This window comes from Carcharodon carcharias, chromosome 19, assembly GCF_017639515.1.
Source record: "Carcharodon carcharias isolate sCarCar2 chromosome 19, sCarCar2.pri, whole genome shotgun sequence".
NCBI classification, from domain to species: Eukaryota; Metazoa; Chordata; class Chondrichthyes; order Lamniformes; family Lamnidae; genus Carcharodon; species Carcharodon carcharias.
In genome coordinates, this window is record NC_054485.1 from 33,670,297 (window position 1) to 33,692,014 (window position 21,718).

The 21,718-nt window shown below is 43.7% G+C and overlaps 1 protein-coding gene and 1 long non-coding RNA gene across 2 annotated transcripts in view; one reads left to right on the forward strand and one right to left on the reverse strand.

Annotated features, from left to right (window-relative positions):
- Nucleotides 1-18,789, forward strand: part of LOC121291401 (protein argonaute-1) — a 122,216-nt gene extending 103,427 nt beyond the window's left edge. The window contains exons 16-19 of the mRNA XM_041212512.1: nt 2,063-2,197; nt 3,899-4,000; nt 11,364-11,563; nt 14,660-18,789. Of these exons, the coding sequence (XP_041068446.1) occupies nt 2,063-2,197; nt 3,899-4,000; nt 11,364-11,563; nt 14,660-14,768 (546 nt within the window). The 3' untranslated portion in view covers nt 14,769-18,789. The remainder of the gene's footprint in view (nt 1-2,062; nt 2,198-3,898; nt 4,001-11,363; nt 11,564-14,659) is intronic.
- LOC121291402 overlaps nt 1-21,718 on the reverse strand; it is a 45,809-nt gene that overhangs the window by 13,494 nt on the left and 10,597 nt on the right. Inside the window, exon 2 of the long non-coding RNA XR_005945995.1 lies at nt 11,266-11,540. This is a non-coding gene — a long non-coding RNA (uncharacterized LOC121291402). The remainder of the gene's footprint in view (nt 1-11,265; nt 11,541-21,718) is intronic.

The window sequence follows — 21,718 nt, forward strand, 5'->3', positions numbered from 1 at the left end:
CCTCCTCACCAAACTCCCTTCTCACCAAACCCATAGCAATTTCACTCTGTACCAGTGCGCTCCATGAAGTGAACAGTATCAACAAAAAAATTTTAACCAAATTTTCATTTTTGCATCAAATATTCTCACTTGGTATCCTGCTTAGCACATTCTCCTCTTAGAGGGAGGATGGCTATATTATGATCAATTGCCAAGGAGCTGTAATTCAAACGTGGTAACTTGGACACTGCAGGCTCTACTTACGATAACTTGGATAATGAAAAATAGTTGCTCCCTGCACTCTTTCTTGCACATTCTGCAGTAAATATTTTAATAGGGTTTTCATATCATTCCTAAAATAGCTCTGACCATCCTAAATGTAAAATCAGTCATCTAAAGGGATATATTTGCTCGTGTATCTAACATCAGATTGTTTAGTGCTATCTTCCAGTACAGTTGTTCCAGTACAGCTACAACACTGGCATCCACCCAGGTATGTAGAAAATTGCTCAGGTATGTCCTGTACACAAAAAGCAGGACAAATCCAACCCGGCCAATTACCGTCCCATCAGCCTACTCTCGATCATCAGTAAAGTAATGGAAGGGGTCATCAACAGAGCTATCAAGCTGTACTTGCTTAGCAATAGCCTGCTCACTGGTGCCTGGTTTGACATCCGCCAGGGCCACTCAGCTCCTGACCTCTTTACAGCCTTGGTTCAAACATGGACAAAAGAGCTGAACTCCTGAGGTGAGGTGAGATTGACTGTCCTTGACATCAAGGCAACATTTGACAAGAGTGTGGCATCAAGGAGCCCTAGCAAAACTGGAGTCAGTGGGAATCGGGGGGGAAACCGTCCACTGGTTGGAGTCAAGGAAGATGGCTCTGGTTGTTAGAGGTTAGTCATCTCAGCTCTAGGACATCACTGAAGGAGTTCCTCAGAGTAGTGTCCTAGGGCCAAGCATCTTCAGCTGCTTCATCAATGATCTTTCTTCCATCATAAAGTCAGTAGTGGAGATGTTCGCTGATGGTTGCATAATGTTCAGCACCATTCACAACTCCTCAGTTACTGAAGCATCCATGTCCAAATGCAGCAAGACCCGGTCAATATCCAGGTTTGGGCTCACAAGTGGCAAGTAACATTCACACCACACAAGTGCCAGGCAATGACCAGCTCCAACAAGAGAGAGTCTAACCATCACCTCTTGACGTTCAATGGTATTACTAACACTAAATCCCCCACTATCAACATCCTGGGGGTTACCATTGACCAGAAACTCAACTGGACGAGCCATAAGCATACTGTGGTTACAAGAACAGGTCAGAGGCTAGGAATTCTGCAACGAATGACTCATCTCCTGACTCCCCAAAGCCTGCCCACCATCTACAAGGCACAATTCAGGAGTGTGATCGAATACTCCTCACTTGCCTGAATGAATGCAGCTCCCACAACACTCAAGAAGCTTGACACCGTCCAGGACAAAGGAGCCTGCTTGATTGGTACCATATCCAAAAACATTCATTCCCTCTGCCACCACCACCAACGCACAGTAGCAGCGGTGTGTACAAGATGCACTGCAGGAATTCACCAAGGCTCCTTCGACAGCACCTTCCAAACCCATGACTACTGCCATCTAGAAGGACAAGGGCAGCAGATAGTTGGGAACACCACCACCTGGAAGTTCCCTTCCAAGTCACTCACCATCCTGACTTGGAAATATATCACCGTTCCTTCACTGTCGCTGGGTCAGAATCCTGAAACTACCTCCCTAACAGCACTGTAGGTGTACCTACATCATTTGGACTGCAGTGGTTCAAGAAGGTAGCTCACCACCACCTTCTCAAAGGCAACTAGAGATGGGCAATAAATGGTGGCCCAGCCAGAAAAGCCCACATCCCGTGGATGAATAAAAAAATACACTTTGGCTTGAAAATCAAAGATTTCCTGTTGACAGCCTTTCATAAACAGCTACATTACTCGGCCTGCAAAATATTTCTGTTGCAGCAATCTTCTTCCCCATATCTCACCAAAGTGTTTTCAATGCTTCTTTAAAATAACAAACCATCTGAAACTTTATTTTTCAGATATTACACTACGAGCTCCTGGCTATCCGTGATGCATGTATCAAACTGGAAAAAGATTATCAGCCTGGAATTACCTATATAGTTGTCCAGAAACGGCATCACACACGGCTGTTCTGTGCAGATAAGAGCGAGAGGGTGAGAAATCACTTCAGTGCAGCTATTGGTGAAATCTGGGGTTATTGTTCAGTTCAGGTGGTTTTTTTGCCCCTGTTGGAAGGCATTGGTTCTTGCTCAGGACATCCCAGGGGTAGATCAGCCTTTCAGGTGTGTAAGCTCAGGCAACGAGTGCCAGCAGATTAATATACTGAAAAGGTGCCGAGGGCAAGAATAATTCAATCCATTGACACCAACTGTGTGGTGCAGAAATTTATGGATGGTTTTCAGAATTAGTAAACCAGCTTACTTTTCCCTCGACTGACCTTGAGTGACATTTGGAGATTCTTTGTTCCCTCTGCCATCCTGCCTAAGATCAGCTAACTTCACATTAGATCAGCCCTCTTGGCCTATGTGGCTGACTATAGTGATGCTTTTATTGAGAAAAAACCTTAAAATCTGTAATGAAGCAAATTAAAATATAAGTAATTTGACCCACATTAATGGGAAATACCTATAGTGGTGGAAGTCAATTATAAGAAACTTCAGGGGCAGCAGACTTCAGCCAGTACAAACAGATTGGCTTCCACTGAATAATCAAATTCAGGTAAACTTTAGGGTAAAAGGTATATTTTACTGCAAAGTATATCATAATTTGATAGTCAAGTTTAACTTAGGCCAGCATCTTCTGGTAGGCGAGTGGGGCGGGGCCCACTCGCCGACGTGTAAAATGACATGGGGTGACGTCAATCCGTGTCATTTAGATTGTCAGTTCGTTGGGCACGCATCCGAGTCGAATGCACACCTGCTGACCTGTCAACGGCCTATTAAGGCCATTAAAAACCAATTGAATTCATTAATGGACAGGTTGGTGGGCAGGCCTAGAGCCCAGGCGCGCTTGTGAGAAAACATCATGGGTGGGATGAGGTTTCATGAGTGGTCTAAAAAATGCGGAATATTTTACAATAAAAGTTATGGACATGTCCCAACTCATGTGACAGTGTCACATGAGGGGACATGGCAAGAAAATTTTTTTCTAATCTTTATTCAAAGTTTTAAATCAGAGCCGATCTCCCTAAGGCAGCTGTTTGCCTCAGGGAGATCTGTGCACTCTTTCGCGCACGTGCGTGAAAAAGCACATTCCTGGCTGAGGGAAGTTCCCACCACCCCCGCCCGCACAGGGAGCACATAGCGCTTCCTGGCACACGCCACGCTGGGTGGGCCTGAATTGGCCCGCCCACGTAAAATGGCAGCACGGCCCCAATTGGGGCCGTCGATCGGAAGCCCGTCTGCTCCTGCACTTCCCCCTCCTCCCCCCGGACGGGGGGATAATGTTGCCCCTAGTTTTAATATTATCCTATGCACACTTGAACAGAGAGAATTTTACTGATATATTTTCATCTACTAGCTTGAAATCTGCTGGCATAAATATTCTTATCAGAATTTTGAGGTGAGAGGTAAAGCATCTGCATCCATGCTAATATCACAAGTATAATATTTCAAACCAGATATTAATATCTGCGATACACCAGATCTGTGTCTGCCAGTATCCAGATGCCAGTTTCGCAGCAGCATGGTCTCACCTCAACATATAGTCTGGTTTCAATGTGTGCAAAACCTCAAGATACACTTATGACTAATACACAATATGAGTTAATATGAAATTTTTACATATGACAAAATATCCATTTGCCTGTTCCTATTCAAAAAATATTAAGTACTGTTTTGTTTTTCTTTTGTCAGATTGGTAAAAGTGGGAACATACCAGCAGGAACAACAGTTGATACCAATATCACCCACCCATTTGAGTTTGATTTCTACCTGTGCAGTCATGCTGGGATTCAGGTTTGTGTGTGTACCTTGTCCTTGTGACCATTACAGAATAGGAGAGCTGAGCAATTTCTACACACTAGCTGACCTCCTGTGGCACTGTTCAGTAGTAACCCAGATTCTGGAGCATGTTTATCTGATAGCCTGATTTTTCCCATTAATGCATTTGCCTGGGTACATCCTCTGGGGAACTGGTCTAAATAGGTTTTAAGGTCAGTTACAGGTTAATTGTTGTTGTTGGGGAGTTTTGTAGATTGCCAGATCCAGGTCAACTTACAAACTTCCATCACCAAAAGAAACTAATGTAAATAGCCTAAGTATGAAATGGATGCCTTTGTTTTTTAAATGGATGTAAAAAAAGAAGCAATATGTGATTGAAGCAAACTAGAATTTCCAGGACCTGGGTGGTACTGCCTAAATTACCTTCTGAATCTAAATGCATATGTATTGACCCACCTCCGGGCAACCAGGGCTCAGATTTTTCTCTGACAGTCTCCATTCCTCGCCCAGCTAGCTTAATCTTTTATTTGTTGCTTTCCTACATTGTTCTTCCCCATTCAATTCTTGGTGCCAGTTATTGCTGCAAAAATAGGATACACACAGGAGTAGGTATGAGTTACTAGGGATGGAACTTTTGGTAAGTTAGATGTAACTTGAAAGCACCAAGTGCAATCCATTTATTGAGAAATCTGTGAAGGATGAAGGCCTACATGGCAGAACCATGCGAAGGCTAAAAATAGAAATAATGATCATATGTGGACAGGTTGCGACTTTTAAAACCTGACAATTGTAAGAGGAAGTTGAAGCTGGGAGCAGGGAGGGATAAAGAAATTCTAGTTTTGAGTTCCTTGGAAAGGGAGTTGGAGTCAGAGGTTGTACAAGACTTAGGGCGGAATTTTCCGAGCCCACTGGCAGCGGGTGTGATAGGTGGCATGCGCGGAAAATATGGCGGGACCCATTTCACGACGGTGAAGGCCGTGTTTCCCACCATCAGTCGGCCGGGAGATAATTTCAATCCATTGACATATAATTAAAAGGCCATCCCACCAGGCTTTTGGAACCCCGCCATATCGTCCGTCCACATTGGTGGGAAAGCACGCCGACATGTTTCACAACAGCACGCAGAGGACGTGCAGTTGGCAGCCTTCACTTTGGGGGAACTGAGGCAGCAGCATTCTCCACAGCTCACCTGTTGTTTACAGGCCTTGGGGAGGTGTGAGAAATTGATACCTGGCTCCGTGAGCGACTGCTGAGTGGTGGGGGGTGTCTGGGAGCAAGTGCTGACCAGCCTCGGAGGCGACTGCTGAGGGGTGGGGGGGGGGGGTCGTCAAGTGATGCCCTGCGCTGCATCCCGTGCACAGGAGATCGAGGTGGGGGCCGGGGAAGCGAGGGAAATGGCCACGCATTAGGGACACCTGTATAAACTGACCATGCCTCTGCAACTAAGACAGATCAGGCACAACCACAGTGATATGATTGGGGTCAGGCTCTTAGCCTGCCCAACCATGCAAACATTGCGGAGGCACCAAAGGGCCATAAAGCACTCCATACCTTGCACATCCCCCCCCGCTCCCAGCACAGATTTTGAGTTCACCACCACTTTATTGGACCGCAGAGCAGTTGGACTGCACAAGTTGTACAATCTCCTCACCAACACTGGCCTTGAAGCACACTGCTGGAGGCGCTCACAGCCCCTTGCAATCTCAGCATCCTGGTTTGAACCAGTGTCCCCCACGTCACAGGTTGACAGGGCAGCCATACAGCACACTCATCTCTGGCCATCCAAGGGGTGGCCAGCACTCTCTGGGAAGCATTAAGGGGCAGTCACACAGGACGAGAAGAGATGCTAAGTACAGCCATGATAACCACATCTCTCCCATGCTACAGGAGGACCACGTCAGGATCATGGATCCTGGTGGCCTAGCTGTATGCCTGCTGGCTTACAGAGACCGTAGAAGACGGAGGAGAGAGCGACTGAGGTACCTGGCTGTGCAAAGGCAGGAGCAGCAACCTCATGAAGGGGCAGCAGGGGCTCCCATGCATGCTGCCCAGGAGCAACAGTAAGCCATGGCTGATCGGCGCTTAGCGACACCCAGGGCCAATGGACGCCATTCCTGCAGGTGACTGAGAATCAGCGTCACCTACGACTGCACATGTTTAGGGACCTGGTAGCTCACATCTGCCACTTACTGTAGGACTTGGCGCCAAGGGGACATGGAGGGCATCTGCTGCCAGTAGCTGTGAAAGTGACCGTGATGCTCAATTTCTATTCTAGTGGCTCCTTTCAGGGTTCTACAGATGACCTCTGGGATTTCACAATCTGCCACCCACAGGTGCATCCATGAGGTCACGGATGCCATCTTCTCCATGGCACACAACTTTGTGCATTTCACCCAGGAGCAGGACAGCCAGGATGCATGGGCCATTGTATTCGCCCTAATCCAGGATTCCCACAGGTGCAGGGTGCAATTGGCTGCACTTGTGGCGCTCAGGTCTCCATCGCTACAGTCAGTGAACTTCATCATCCGCAAAGGCTTCCACTCACTGAAAGTGCAGCTGGTATGCAACCATCAGAAATGCATCCTTCAGGTATGCGCACGGTTTCCAGGGAGTGCGCACAACGCCTACACCCTGAGTTGCTCACAGATCCCTGCAGTCTTCCAGGGTCCACAGAGACTGCAGGCTTGGCTCCTTGGGGACAAGGGCTACCCACAGAGGCCGTCGCTGATGACACCCGTGTGGCGGCCTCATACTGCAGCAGAGTGACGCTATAAGGAGGCTTATGAAGCAGCTTGCAGCTTGATGGAGTAGACCATTGGGATGCTGAAGATGTAGTTCTGGTGCCTGGACCAGTCTGGTGGAGCCCTGCAATACAGTCCGCAGAGGGAGTCACGAATTGTCGTCGTCTGCTGCGCCATTTACAACCTGGCGCTGCAACGGGGTGAGGAGCTGGCTGAGGAGGAGATGGAGGAGCTGCATGTCTCTTCCGATGAGGACGACGCTGACGGGGATGAAGGTCAGGGAGTCTTCGGTGTGACAACGACAGGGATGAGGCTCTCTCACTGGCTAGATGAGGCCAGCGCACTCGAGAGGCCCTCATGGCTGTCAGATTTGTGGAGGAGGATGATGACATGCAGTGAGGTGTCCCTGTAGATCCTCACATTGCAGTTGTGAACGTTTGACTTCAGTCTGGTTTATCAGCGCCATTACCCTCTGTGAGAATGCACCTGTCATGGAGATGCAGTGGAGACCCTAATAATATTCACTCGACCACAGGAGGATGATGACAACATGCAGTGAGGACACTCCATAAATCTTCACATGGCCTCAGAGAATGTCTGACTCCTGTCTGGCCGAGGGCAGCTTGCTTGAGCTCCATGATCAGGACCATCTCAGAGATGCAGCCTTGAAACTTTAGATGCATCTGATGCTGTGTCCGCCTTCAGCACCTCAGCCCTTCAGGAGCTGGTGCACAGCATCACTGGTCACAGATGCTGGGGTGATGGGGGCCAGCCCCACCTTAAAGATGCTGAGAGCACACAGAGAGAATGGGAGAACTCTGTGGCGCCTGCCCGCTACATTTTGGCAGCAATGATTAGCATTGCCGAGGTGCAGGTATCAGTAATGTTTCCAGGGAGTGTGAGGCTGGACCACCACTGTGGTCTGCAGGCCACACAGAACACAGGGAAGAGGCCCTGGACTGAGAACCTGCCTTTTATCTTGTGCAGGAAGTTTTCACACATCTGAGTGACAAGAACACTGCTCATCAGAACAAGGAGCCATAGGCAGGGAGACATTCTTGGGAGTTTATTGACAATAGTGAACATTATGAACAAGTGATTAACACCCATACCCAGACTGTGCAACTTAACTTTCCTAAACCTGCAGCTACGTCTTGGTGCTCCCTGGATATCCACAGCAGAGATGAAGGCAGCCTGCTGACTGCTACGCCCTGTCTGTGGTGACTTTGGCGGGCGTCCTCTGGAGGGCTGAGATTTGGAGGGTCCCAGCCTGCTTTCAGGGTCCTGCTGTGTGGCAGTGGCACCCTCCTCAGCCTGTGAAGCTGGATTTGCTGAGGTCACAGAAAGAGGGGAGTCAGATGGGCTGGCCACTCCCAGTGTGCACCTGCTGATCCTCCTCCCTATGGGTGCCCGAGGGCCCCTGGCTGCCTCCATGAGTGGAAGGGGTAGCTGGAGTGAGATCGAGCTGCCCAGCACCCCTCTCACGTACACACTATTGGAGGCCAACTATAGCATCAGCCAATGGAGTTAAGCCTGCACAGCAGTGCAGAAGTAACGTCCAGGACCGAGGTCACCATGGCGGCTGCCATCCTGCCAGTGTTGACCTCAGCACATTGCAATGCCAGCACTATCACCTCAACCTGAAGACAGACAGACTCCTCCATTGTGCCTTGCAATCTGAGGAGTGCAGTGGGCATCCCTTCCTGTTGTTCCCTAGCTTGCCTCTGCAGCTTCAACAACTGTGGCATTACTGAGTCCAGAGGCTCATCATCTGACCTGCACTCAGCAACGTTCTGGCCTCCAGCAGTCCTCTATGTGTGCTGGGGACCTGGGAAGTCCCTGCCTCCGCCTGCTGTGGATCAGAAAGTGCAATGTGCTCACCAGATTGTGATGTCGAGGCTTCTCTAAAGCTAGGTCCCACCGAGGTGTGTGTCTCTGCGCTGGTGAAGGGTGTGGATGAGCACTGTGACGTGACTTCAGGGAAGGTGCCTTCAGATTCCACATCAGAGGTTTCCGCGGAGCTTGCTCAGAGGCTCTGGGTTGTGGACTCTGTCGGCTGCTTCCCAGTTGTGCCTGCAAAAGCAAGGGGATATAATTAGTGCATGGCAGTGGCCTTTGAAAGAGGACACATCACTCACGGCATGGATGTTGTGCTGCTGGATCCTCATTTGGTAGAGCAGCGCCAACCTCACTGTCAGCACAAGACCAGTCCTAGTCATCGCCGGCCAGCTGGATGGCTCTGTTTTCAAATTCTGTCAGAACTTTGAATTCCGGCATCCCTTCACCTGTCTATGACCTTTCCCTCCTGTTGTGAGCCACTTTGTCCTGCACGGATAGAGATGGGAAGAGTGTATCAGGATGCCTGCCAGGCCAGACGATAAGTATGCCTGGACTGCATGGGTGGTGAGTGGTCCCACGAACAGGATGAGGACAATGACGGAGAGTGTGAAAGAATGAATGATGATGTCCCTTGCACTGGCAATGAGTGAGGGCCCTGTGGGTTTGTGAGTGTGTGACATGGGAGCGATGAAAAGAATGACTTAACCCTTGTGCAACGGAGGAGATCTTTCATCCTTTTGAGGCATTGGGTGGCTGTCCTCCTCTGCAGGGCGTTCGCGCTGACCACTGCTGCCACCGCTTCCCAAGCCTGGTTGGTGACATTGCAGCCCATCCTGCGGCCAGAGAGGGGGTAGAGCACATCCCAGCAGGTCTCCGCAGCATCCAGCAGTCACTCGAGGGACCCATCATTGAAGTGGGGAGCTACAGTCTTTTTTCCTTTGCTGGCCGTGTCTCCCAGGCAGTGGTGGTGAGCGGGTGACAATGAGTGCTTTGCTGTTGGCTGCCTTTTAAAGATGGCAGCCAGCATGATGCAACAGGGGGGTGAAGGCGAGCGGGCAAATAAGAGCCCGCCATGGAAACGGCGTGTTTCACGAGAGTGAATATATAATGAAGTGGGCTTGGGAAGATTTGGTGTGTAAACCCGCCATTTTCATTGGCAGGTAGGACTCTATTTTACCTGCCCCCTACCGCACTTAGTGCAATTCTGGGAAAATTCAGCCCTTAGTGTCACCAAAGTGAGGATTTAGGGAGCAGCAAGATTATGTAGGTGCCTTTGTAGTTTAGAAGGACTAACAAATAAAAGTGGAGGAGTGTTGAATACAATAGTGTTGTTAGTGTAACAATGAGAAAGGGAAATGTAGACTTGAAAGACTACAACAGCTGAGGAGTAATTGCAAATCAAATGACAAGCTTGTCTTATATCTGTCCTTTGGTGTTCGCAGAGCCTCTTCAAAGATACGAGAACATTTAGGCCTTCAGCAGGCTAAGGCTTATAGAGAGTTAAACTATTGAGGGGAGGTTTGCACCACTTTGTAATTTATTTGCTGCACTGTGCCACTCCCTTATGTGTATCCTTTGATTAAGCTTAAGTATGTTAAGCCTCTTATCATTCCCTCTCTCTTTCCTCTTCATCCCCACCCCAATAAGCGATTTGATTAAAACCTAACTAATTTCACTTTTTCTCACTTTTCCTTTTTAGCTTGTTAAGTACTTAATCTTTGAAGGATCCCTAAGTTGAATGCTACATGAAAAGACTGCTGCTGCTGTTTTCACATTGAGATTTTCCCCAGTTTGAAAAACAACACATTTTGGTTCAGTACTTCATAACAAAGAAAATGGTAGAGAGAAGAATGCCAATTGCACAGCAAGTTTAGCTTCAGGATATTACTAAGGAAACAGGGATGTGGGATGTTGTGAAAAAGTAATTACATTTTGAAGATGTTATCTTTCTCCCTGTCTGATTTTTGGTGTTTCAGTAAGTGATCTCTGAGATTGCAGTGTAAATTTAATATCTCAGTCTACTTATCGAACATCAAAATCTGTTAACTGATATGATACAGGTAATCTTGGCAATCTAATTATTTCTTTAATGAATGTACATTTTCAGTCACAGCATTTAGCTTCATAAACAAATGTTAAGACACCTTTCCCATTAAGTGGATGATGCTGTACTGAATGCACAATGGGCAAGCACACTGTTTGAGACTTGTTTCGAAGATGATGATCTGCCAATTTTGGGAACAGAAAGGGGGAGATATTTTCTTTCTTCCCCTCCACTCCTGAAGCTGGTGAACCATATTAACAAATCATCCTACCAACACCACATGACTCCAATATCTTAGCTAGGCAGTCATTCTTCATGTATTAGCACAGTGTAAAGTCTTAGTGAGGTAGATTTATACTAATTATTTAGACCATTGTCATTGGCTGACATGTTTTTTGTCCAACAGGAAGAATCTTGCTTTTAATGCTGCTAATGCTGTGCTGGTGTTGGAATGAAAGTTGATTCCAATTTTATAATTTATCTTGTAGTAGGAAAGAGAGGACAGGGATGTTAAAATCCTTTTCCAAATTGTGACATGAGTTTAAGTTTGTGTTTTCCTAGGATTTGAGGATGTGAAAAGGTTTTGGTCAGTATAAATATAAAACAGAGGAAGCTGACTTCTGGAGTTAAGCTTATTGATCCTTCAAGATATTTACCTTAAATACAGTGCAGTGGTGAAGAGGTAGATTACTGTTTGCTTTCTCAGTGCTATTTTCTTAATTGAAATTCATAATTTCACCCCTTATGACTGCAGGGCACCAGCAGACCTTCACATTATTACGTCTTGTGGGACGACAATCGATTCACTGCAGATGAGCTTCAGATCCTGACCTATCAGCTATGTCACACTTATGTGAGGTGCACACGCTCTGTCTCCATTCCAGCACCAGCCTATTATGCCAGATTGGTGGCATTCAGGGCAAGATACCACCTGGTGGACAAAGAACATGACAGGTATTGAAAATGGCCTGAATAATTGTGTAAATTTACTTCACCAGTTTGCATATATTTATTACAAAGTATAAAAGCATGCAATACTACCTCCTGCTATAGTGTTGCCTCTTTTGTTGAGAGCCAGCTTGAAACTGGTTGGTGATAGTGCCTTGTTATTTTTATGATCATCTTAGGCTTCTGTATTGGACAGTCTCGCAAGAAAGTGGGCCATGACTTCCTCTGGGGATTTTATAAGCAAATTTATTAACTATTATCCTTTTAATGAGGTGCAGAGCCTGCTCATCACTCAGATAAGTCGTTCTTTCACTGTTGCTGGGTCAAAATGCTGGAACTCCCCCTCCCTAACAGCACTGTGGGTGTACCTACACCACAGGTGCAGGAGCGGTTCAAGAAGGCAGCCCACCACACCTTCTCAAGGGCAATTAGAGATGGGCAATAAATGCTGGCCTAGCCAGCGACACCTGCATCCCATAAATGAATTTTCAAAAAAGCAGCTTAGTCTGTGTGGAGTCATGAGTGCATGTCCTACAAGTCCATGGCCTACAACATTGATCGACTGTACCATAGGGCACTTTGAGTTTTAGTTTTCCCTCTCCTATTGATAGGAACAGATATTGATAGTCATCCTTACTGATGTCAAAGTAGTTAACGTAAATGATATGAAATTTCAACAAAAGGGAACAAGACAGAGAATGTGTGGATGTTGCAGTTGTTATCAGATTTGAATTGCTACTCAGCAACAATTTCCACAAGTTGTTTATGTCAGTGTCTGTCTTGGGAATTTGTACTCTTCCCCTGTCAATAAATGATGACTCAGCTTTCCCCACACAAACACAGCTGCCTCCTTCCAATATCCATATGGCCATCTGCAGCTTCCTATAAAAATGTTGAATATAGAAATATTTCTTACCAAGCAGTTAATTTTTCTCAACAGATTTTCATTGCCTATTGATACAATATTTCAATTCATCAGGTTTTGGAGATTTTATTTCTTGTGCATCACCAATTTATAGATATTTAATACATTTACAGATTCGTAATAAAGCCCTAAAGCACTCAGCTTGTGGAGTCAAAATGCAAAAGTAGAATATTCAGTACAACATTTAACTGGAGAAAAACATCTCTCCTGTTCAGATAAGCCAAATGTCACTAATTCAGTGCCAGGGAGGAGCAGTAACTTAATTGGAGGAAGTCACACGTGGTATTGTGAGAAAGGTGAGAACAGATCTGAGACATCAACACCACATTCAGGGACTTGGGGGTTGGAGAAGAGACGGTAGTTTGCAAGGACAGATGGGCTTTAAAATGTTTGGGGATAGGCCCTGAGGTGATGGAAGCATTTGCAATGTCAGTTACCATGAGGGCCAGAAGGGAAATTGGGTAGTCAACGTTTTAGTGTAAATCAGACTTAAAGAACAGGAGATGGATCTCTTGAACGAGATGAAATTGGACGGGGCATGGGCTAGGTAGGAGTGAAACCAGAGAGAGGCTTGGGTGTTTCAGACCAGAGTATGGGATTCAGAAGGGAATATTTAGTAGAGTGAGAAGAGGAGGAACTAGCAGACGGAGATGGTATTGAGGATGGTATTGAAGAAATTTCAGGAGTTCCTCACATTTCTTGTTAGAGGTGGAGAAAACAGGGCAGAGTAATTTAAGGAATTTTGAGAAGGCAGTTGGTGGAAGAAAGGAAGCTTTTTTATTTATTTATAAAATGTGAACATCGCTGGCAAGTTTGGCTTTCGTTGCCCATTCCCAGTTCACCTTGAGAAGGAGGTGGTGAGTGACATTCTTGAATTGCTGCTGTCTATGTGGTGTAGGAATACCCGCACTACCGTTAGGGGCTTCCAGGATTTTAAACTAGAGACAGTGAAGAAGCAGCGATATAGTTCCAAGTCAGGATGGTGTGTGGCTTGGAGGGGAACTTACAGGTGAAGGTGTTCCTGCTGCCCTTGTTCTTCTAGGTTGTAGGGATCACAGGTTTGGAAGGTGCTGTTGAAAGAGCCTTGATGAGTTGCGGCAATGCATCTTATAGATGATACACAGGGCTGACTCTACACTGGCTGTGAAGGAATGAATGTTTAAGGGATGGATGGGGTGCCGATTAAGTGGGCTCCTTTGTCTTGGATAATGCCAAGCTTCTTGAGTGTTCAAGCTGCACTCTTCCAGGCAAGTGGGGAGTATTCCATCACTCTTGTGACTTATTCCTTGTACATGGTAGACAGGCTTTAGGGAGCCAGGAGGTGAGCTACTCACTGCATAGTTCCCTGTCTCTGACCTGCTCTTGTAGTCACAGTATTTATATGGCCGGTCCATTTAGGTTTCCATCAATGGTATCCACCAAGTTGTTAAATGTAGTGGATTCAGCGATGATAATGCCTTTGAATGTCATGGGGAGAAGGCTAAATTCTTGCATGTTGCAGATGGTCAGTGCCTGCCACTTATGTGGTGCTGAATGTTGCTTGTGGTGCTGAATGTTGCTTGCTATTTAACTCCAGCTTGGGCTGATAACTTTGCCCTCGAGATGAATGGTTGATTTTAACAGGTGATAAGGATGCCTGGTTATGGGCCAGTCAGATCTGGCAATAGATAGCTAAGCTAGTTGTGTGCCAGTTCTTCCTTGTATTTACATCCTCAGACAGATGGAAAAGAAGGGAAGGCTTGTTTCCAGGGTAACAACAAGGACAGTTTTTCTGAGGATGAGGGCATCAAAGGTGATGAGAAAATAGTTGAATAAATCAACAGCTGCAAAGTTATTCTGGCAAATAGGGCCCAAAGGCAGTTACAAGTTTGAATGCAGCGCTAAACATCTTGAGGGAAGATTTTCCAGGGGTATTTGATGAGAGAGATTCTGTCGAAGAACATCTTTGACTCATTTGATCTCTTCTTTCAAAATACCATGTTCCTGTTGCAGCGTATATCTAGCTGTTTCTTAAAGGTATCAAGTGCCCTGGCCTCAACTAGCCTTCCTTTTAACCCGTTCCAGCTGTTAATCCTCTGTGTAAAAAAAATTGCTGAGATCCTAATGTGCAACAAGTTTTTAAGAGTGGGCAAATAGAAGGAGAATTTTGTTTATTTTTTGATTTTTTTTTTTTACAGTGGAGAAGGCAGCCATATCTCTGGACAGAGTAATGGACGGGATCCCCAGGCACTTGCTAAAGCCGTGCAGGTTCACCAGGACACCTTACGCACAATGTACTTTGCTTAACTGTATGATAGTTCAGTCACCTCAACCTGCCAGCCTTCTGGACCAAAAGCAGCCATACAAGAACATTCGACCATCTTCCACTGATGTGTCTTGGAGGTTGGAAGGTGTCAACATATATTTTACAACGAGTAGCTTTCAATGAACTACTAATGGATGGGGAAAGACTGACCAAACAAATTATAGAAAAGAGGTCAAACTATGCTACATGAAGAAAACAGGTTTCACATTCAAGTTTTATTTTTTACACGTATTTATGCAATATATTGATAACTTTTTAATGTAAAATGCAAACGTTCACCACTGCCAAATTCCTGTTAGTTTTTAGAGACACATGGCTAAAAGAAAATGGTCGATAAGCAACTACTTCAAAGGACGTCATTCAGGGGATGTAAAGCCCCATAGGTCCAAAAGCTGAACTTCTCAATTTAGTGCCTGGACTTATGATTATTGAATCTGTAAGTCTGTTAGACTTGCCAGAATTTTTTTTTCATGCATTTGCCTAATTTGGCACCAAAACATATCAATAGTTCTCAATATGTTCTTTATGATGTCTCATTCTTTCTTGTTCTTTTTGAATTTCATTTTGACAAGTACAGAAAGTTGTGTATTTACACAATCTAAAGGAATCTTAATGTTATCATGTGGTCACTTTCCAAAGTCTGGACTTTGAAAGTTATTATGAATTTATGGGGAAAAAATAGAAGTCCTGGACTTGAGGCAGAAAAAAATGGATCGCTTGTAAATTATTTTTTTAAAATGTCACGATAAGAACCTTAAAACATTGTGATGGCTGCACTTCATTTTTACTGATATTGTAAGCCACTCCTGTTCAGCCCTCTCGCTACAGAAGGGGATGAAAATGGCAGCAAGCAAACAAGTAGATTATAGATTATCAGTTTTAGCAGACAGCTGAATGAATAAAGCAGAGCTGGGGTCTTTTAAGAGTTGCTGTTCTTTGAATAATCTTTAGCTATCCAGCAAAAGAATTGCACACTAGCTGAACTCCCACTGTAATTCCCTTCTGAAGCCGCTAATTACTTTGGAAATAGATGTAGATGAACAAAAAGCTTAGTTTTGTATCTTTTTAAAGGGCATTAAAGATTGAGCATTTTTTCTGATTTTCCTGTAAACTGAACTAATGCTTGCTTGTTATAGTTTATTTCAAATGCTTTGTTTCGACCCTTATTTGGAGTTGAAAGCCTCCTTGCTTCCTCTTACATATCCATTACTTTTAAAAAAAAAAGTAAAGGTGGTTTTGTACTCAAGATGAGAAATTTCAGTGCTAGTAAATTGAAGATTTTCCAGATAAGTTTGCAACCACCCCGTGTCAGCATAAAACACTCTGGGCAGATATCACATGAATAAGATGCACTGTAAAAGTTCCTGCATTGTTCCCTGATTGTGTGAATGAACCTCAGCCTCAGGGAATGTTCCTCTCCTCTACAGGTTGCATTTGCATTTCTTAAACCAACCACACAGTAGAACCACCAAACATAATTGTGGCCAGTATTGTGCTCTGACTCATATCCACTTGGCACTAAATTGCAACTGGCCAAAATTTACAGCTGGATTTGCAGCTGAACACAAGCCCAGAAATACAAGTGTAATGTTCAACTTACTGCACAACCGAGTCCTATATATAGATTTTAATATAAATGGGATGATTGTATACCTAGACAAGTAGAGTGGTTCTCCCAAGATACTTTAAGATTTAGCCTGCATAATTTTATATTCACCATTTTGCACTGGAATAAAATAATCTGAAACAAGCACAATCCAGCTGACAAACCGGTCAATAACACTAAATTTCATGTTAATGATACATAAAGCACTACAAGTGGACAGAGTAAATATGCCTGTCATCAAAATATGATGCAAGTGTAATCATTGGGAGGAAACCACTAGAAAGGCATTAAGGAGCATTCGACAGCCCAGGATTTTTACTTGGTTTACAGATTTTTTTGAATACTCCCAGTCCCCCTTCAATCTTCATCCCTCCTCTTAAGCTGATGATTTGTTGGGATGTGGTCAGAGGAGTGGGCTGTCCTTTGATATCTCACGCAAGGTGCCTTTATTTCCATTTGAATGGAGAAAGTGAGCATTGACAAACTATTAAAATATTGAGGACGTGAGAGCCATGCACAATCCCATCATTTGTACAAACCCACTTTGTAGCAGGAGTCACTCCATCGCAATTAAGAATGGGACCCTGGCTGATTTGCCCTATCCCAACGGAAATCCAGTAATACTCAATACAATCTAAAAATTAAATATAGGATCATCCAGCCCGTAATGGTACAGTTACAGCCTGCCTTTGCCAACAGCTGTCATGGGAGCGTTTTATATCTTTTAGTTTTTAAAAGCCCTTTTGAAACAACGGCACCAAAACTAACCTTACAAATTGGTGCGTTTAAAATTGGCAACCACTAGAAGACGATCACCAGCCACCACACCACCTCAACCCACTCTGTCTGTCTTTTACTCTTGGGCATAATGGAGCTTTATATTAGTGACATTCATGTCTCCACTCTGCATGCTACTCAAAGTCTGTTTTCTCCACCTGTTGTTTGTTAGCTCCCATACCTAGCAAAATCTTCCACAAATGAACTCCAGTTCAGTCCATTCTGGTAGTGCAAGAACTAGATGGCAGCCAATACATATACAGATAGGAAGCCATTAAGAGTTGATTCCTCACAGTGTGAACCAATACGAGAAGACTGATCTGGAACAGACTTGTGTTTTAACCTCGAGCAGAAAGTGACAGAAGATAGAAGTCATCAACCACTTGATGCAGTAGAAACATGATGTCTAATGTGCTTAAAAATAATAATTCTGTAAACTTTGTTTACAACCACTTTTGTGTGAAGTGTACAAAAATGTAACATACTAGAAAAGGTGGCCCAGGGGTCACAGGCTGTTGTTTTTATGTGCCTACCTGATTTTTAGCTTGGCTACATAGGAAGGTGAAAATTGAAGAGAATCAGGCTGGGCTACTGTCACTTTTTCCCCAGTTATCTATTGGAGATAAATACTTGCAGAAGCCTGGAGCTGCTCACTGTTTACCCTCTCTGTTATGGGATGATGTATGAAAGGAAAAGCAACAAATTATTGTTAAAAGTGCACAATATTCATTCTCCATGTTGTCATAAATTGTGGAATAACAAGATGTAATAATGAACAAAAGTTTACAAAGAGTCAATGACTGGACACCCCTTCCTTAATCCTGGGTGATTAGCTCTTCAGCCAGGTCAGGTAATGAAGACATTTCTTTTGTGTCTGTCATTTGTAAAAGACATAGGGCCTCCCCAGTGACACAAAAAATATTATCCAGTGAATAGCTGAACCTTGAGATTCAATCTCTGGTCTATGTTGAATTAGCCAATACTGACTGGGTACTATAGTTCTGTCAGTGCCATTGAGTTAGGGAGGGAAAGGTTGATTGGGATATCTGCATCTGGTCATTATCTACCAATACTTGCTCAAAAAGTGAGGGTGTGGGCAAACAAGATTGAGTTTGGCTGTGGTGCCCTTCATCAATAAATAACCTAAAGGGTCAACTTGGGCTTGTGAAACTGGAACTTAAGTCAGTGTCTTCAGAAGGAGTGGTACAAAGTTACTGAAAGAGTGCGAAGAATAATCTGGGCATTTGTTACTATCACAAGTTAAATTATATTCAAGAGAATCCTTGGAAACATCTATAACTTGGTAGAATTGACTGAGGGTGAGGCGATTAGTACATCAAATTCTGAACATTCAGTAAGCTGATAATTCATCAATCCTACCATCTGATTTAGCCTGGGGCTCAGCCTCTACTTTCCCAGGACAATGTTGGCTATTTCCTATTTTAAAAAAAATAGTTGTAGTCAGCTAAGACAATTGTCTTGACGCTGAGAGTTATGCTCAAGTATTTACTGAGGCAGAGTGGTTTATTTTCTTACACTGAACCAATATACTGAAGTTAACTCTATTTATAATTTTCTATGTTCCTTTTCCTTGCTGCACAAGTGTTTTTTTAAAGAAATAAAAAGTGATTTGAAGCAACTTCTCAAAGTAATTTTATTCAGAGCATCCCAGAATTGGCATCCATTTTCACTGAAAAGGACAGAACGAGAAGTTAAAATAAGATGCATAAGCTCGCCCAAATGCAAACGGGCAACTTAAAGACCATCTGTAAAACCAATTATATAAGATGTTCAAAAAACAGTTTACAAGTTTTGAAATCTTAGAGTTTCCAGAAACTGCATTGAAGAACTATTTACTCAGTAGTTTGGATACTTGCACACAATCTCATTTGATCTAAAATATACTGCAATAAATGTACCAAAGGTGACTCATGTCTCGAAACCGGAAATAACTCAGGGTGGCACTAGCATAAATTTACTGATCAATCATATCACCTCTCTAAGAAATGCCAACTAAAATCCTGCAACAAAGATGAGACTGTCTGATCAGAGCCATGCTGTGAAATTCCCCAGTGAAACTTATACAGTGAAAATGCCTTTTTAAGACTCCAAATTGCACTTGACAGTCTAGTTTTTACAATTGTAACATTGATGGTAACCCTTTCGTCTTAATGGAATACTGCCAGTATGATGATCAGAAAACCTCAATCAATTGATAGAGTGTTTGCTTATATTTATCTTCTCCAGGAGTCTGTCAGTTTACCCACAGAGTCATAGATTAAGGTTTTAGAGGGTAAACTTTCATATGTTCTTGAAAGCATAAAGCAATCACAACATGACCAAAATGAAACTGATGAACATATCAATTGCAATATTTTTTACGGGCAATGTTTTTATTTATTAAACCATTGGGAGAACTCTTTTTTTTGCAATTATTCAATTACATGTTGCATCGCATGTTATCTCAATTATGCAACCTACATTCTCTAAGAACAAATAACAAAGTGATTGTACTTATAAGAACTTTGAAGGATTTAACAGCCTGGCGATTTGGTAGCTGAGCGTAAATACTAAAGTTTTATCTTAAACTTATCAATATGGTAATTATGTCTACCTTGAATAGCCTAGTAATACTTCTATTTCTGTGTTGAGTTAGGATGCTGAAATATGCAAAGTTTAATTTTGAAGCCATTTAGGATTTTAGTAGGCTGACCCCACCAGGGTTTCACACCAACTGCAGTTTCACCTAAACTGAAGCTAATGTATCTCTTTATACTTTTCTAATTCCATGTGGACTGTTTATATATTTGCTGTTATCACAGACAAACCATTCATCCATTCCAAGCATTAAAAATGTAAAATGGATGTTCATGTGCATAGATCTTTGAAGGTGGCAGGATATACTGATAGTTAGAAAAGCATATGGGATATTAGGCTTCATAAATTGAGGTATCACTCTGAAGCAATCAGTATTAAACTATACCTGTATTGTAAAAGCAGCATAAGATAACCTACTTACACTTTATGTTAACTCCAGTGATTGCTATTGATTTAACTTGATAGTCTGGCAGAAGGTGGGAAGGCACAAGGATCAGTGCTGGAACCACTGTTTGTTCACCATTTACATAAACAATTTGGTCTTAGGAACTTTAAGTACAATTAAAATTTGTGGATGACACCAAATTGTCAGTTATGATTAATGGAGATGAAGGAGTGACAAAATATAGGAAGACAATGGTAAACTTGCAGAATGTGTGTAATTGGAAGTATAAGGAGGCCACTTTGGAAAATAAGTCTCCAAGTAGGTTAAGGGACAGAGGGTTCCAGGAAGTACCGATAACAAATCACTAAAAGCAACACAGGTTAATAAGAATTTTTTAAAAAGCAAATAAAGCACTCTGAATCACTTCTGAAGGAGCAGAATTTTTTTATTCATTCATGAGATATGGGCTTCGCTGGCTGGGACAGCATTTATTGCCATCCCTAGTTGCCTTGGAGAAGGTAGTGGTGAGCTGCTTTCTTGAACTGCTGTAGTCCATGTAGTGTAGGGACACCCACAGTGTTGTTAGGAAGGAAGTTCCAGGACTTTGATCCAGCGGCAATGAAGGAACAGCGACATATTTCCAAGTCAAGATGGTGAGTGACTTGGAGGGGAACTTCCAAATAGTGGTGTTCCCATCTATCTGCTGCCCTTGTCCTTCTAGGTGATAGTGATCATGGGTTTGGAAGGTGCTGTCGAAGGAGCCTTGGTGAATTCCTGCAGTGCATCTTGTAGATGGTACACAATGCTGCTACTGTGAGTTGGCGTTGGAGGGACTTAATGTTTGTGGATTTGGTGCCAATCAAACGGGCTGCTTTGTCCTAGATGGTGTCAAGCTTCTTGAATGTTGTGGGAGCTGCACTGCCAGGCAAGTGGGGAGAATTCCATCATACTTCTGACTTGTGCCAGGCTTTGGGGAGTCAGGAGGTGAGTTTCTCATTGCACGATTCCTAGCCTCTGACCTGCTCTTGTAGCCACAATATTATATGGCTAGTCCAGTTCAGTTTCTGGTCAATGGGAACCCCCACAATGATAGTGGAGGATTCAGTGATGGTAATGCCATTGAACATCAAGGGGCAATGGTTGGATTCTCTCTTGTTGGAGATGGTCATTGCCTGGCACTTGTGTGAATGTTACTTGCCACTTTTCAGTCCAAGCCTGGATATTGCCCAGGTCTTGCTGCATTTGGAGCAATTGATAAGCAGAGAAACTATGTTAAACTTGAAAATAACCTTAGTTAAACCACAGTTGAGTACTGTGAGCAGTTCTGGTCTCCATATTATAAAAAGGATATAGAGACACAGGAGCAGCTGTAAAAGAGTTTACTAGAATGATACCAAAACTAAGAGATTATATCTACCTGCATCAGGAAAGATTGAACAGTCTGGTATCTTTTCTGTAGAAAAAAGACTCGGATGATCTGAGATAGAAGTGTTTAAAATTATGAAAGGGTGTGATAGGGTAGACCAGATATTTTTCCAGTTACAGAGGAGACCAGAACTAAGGAC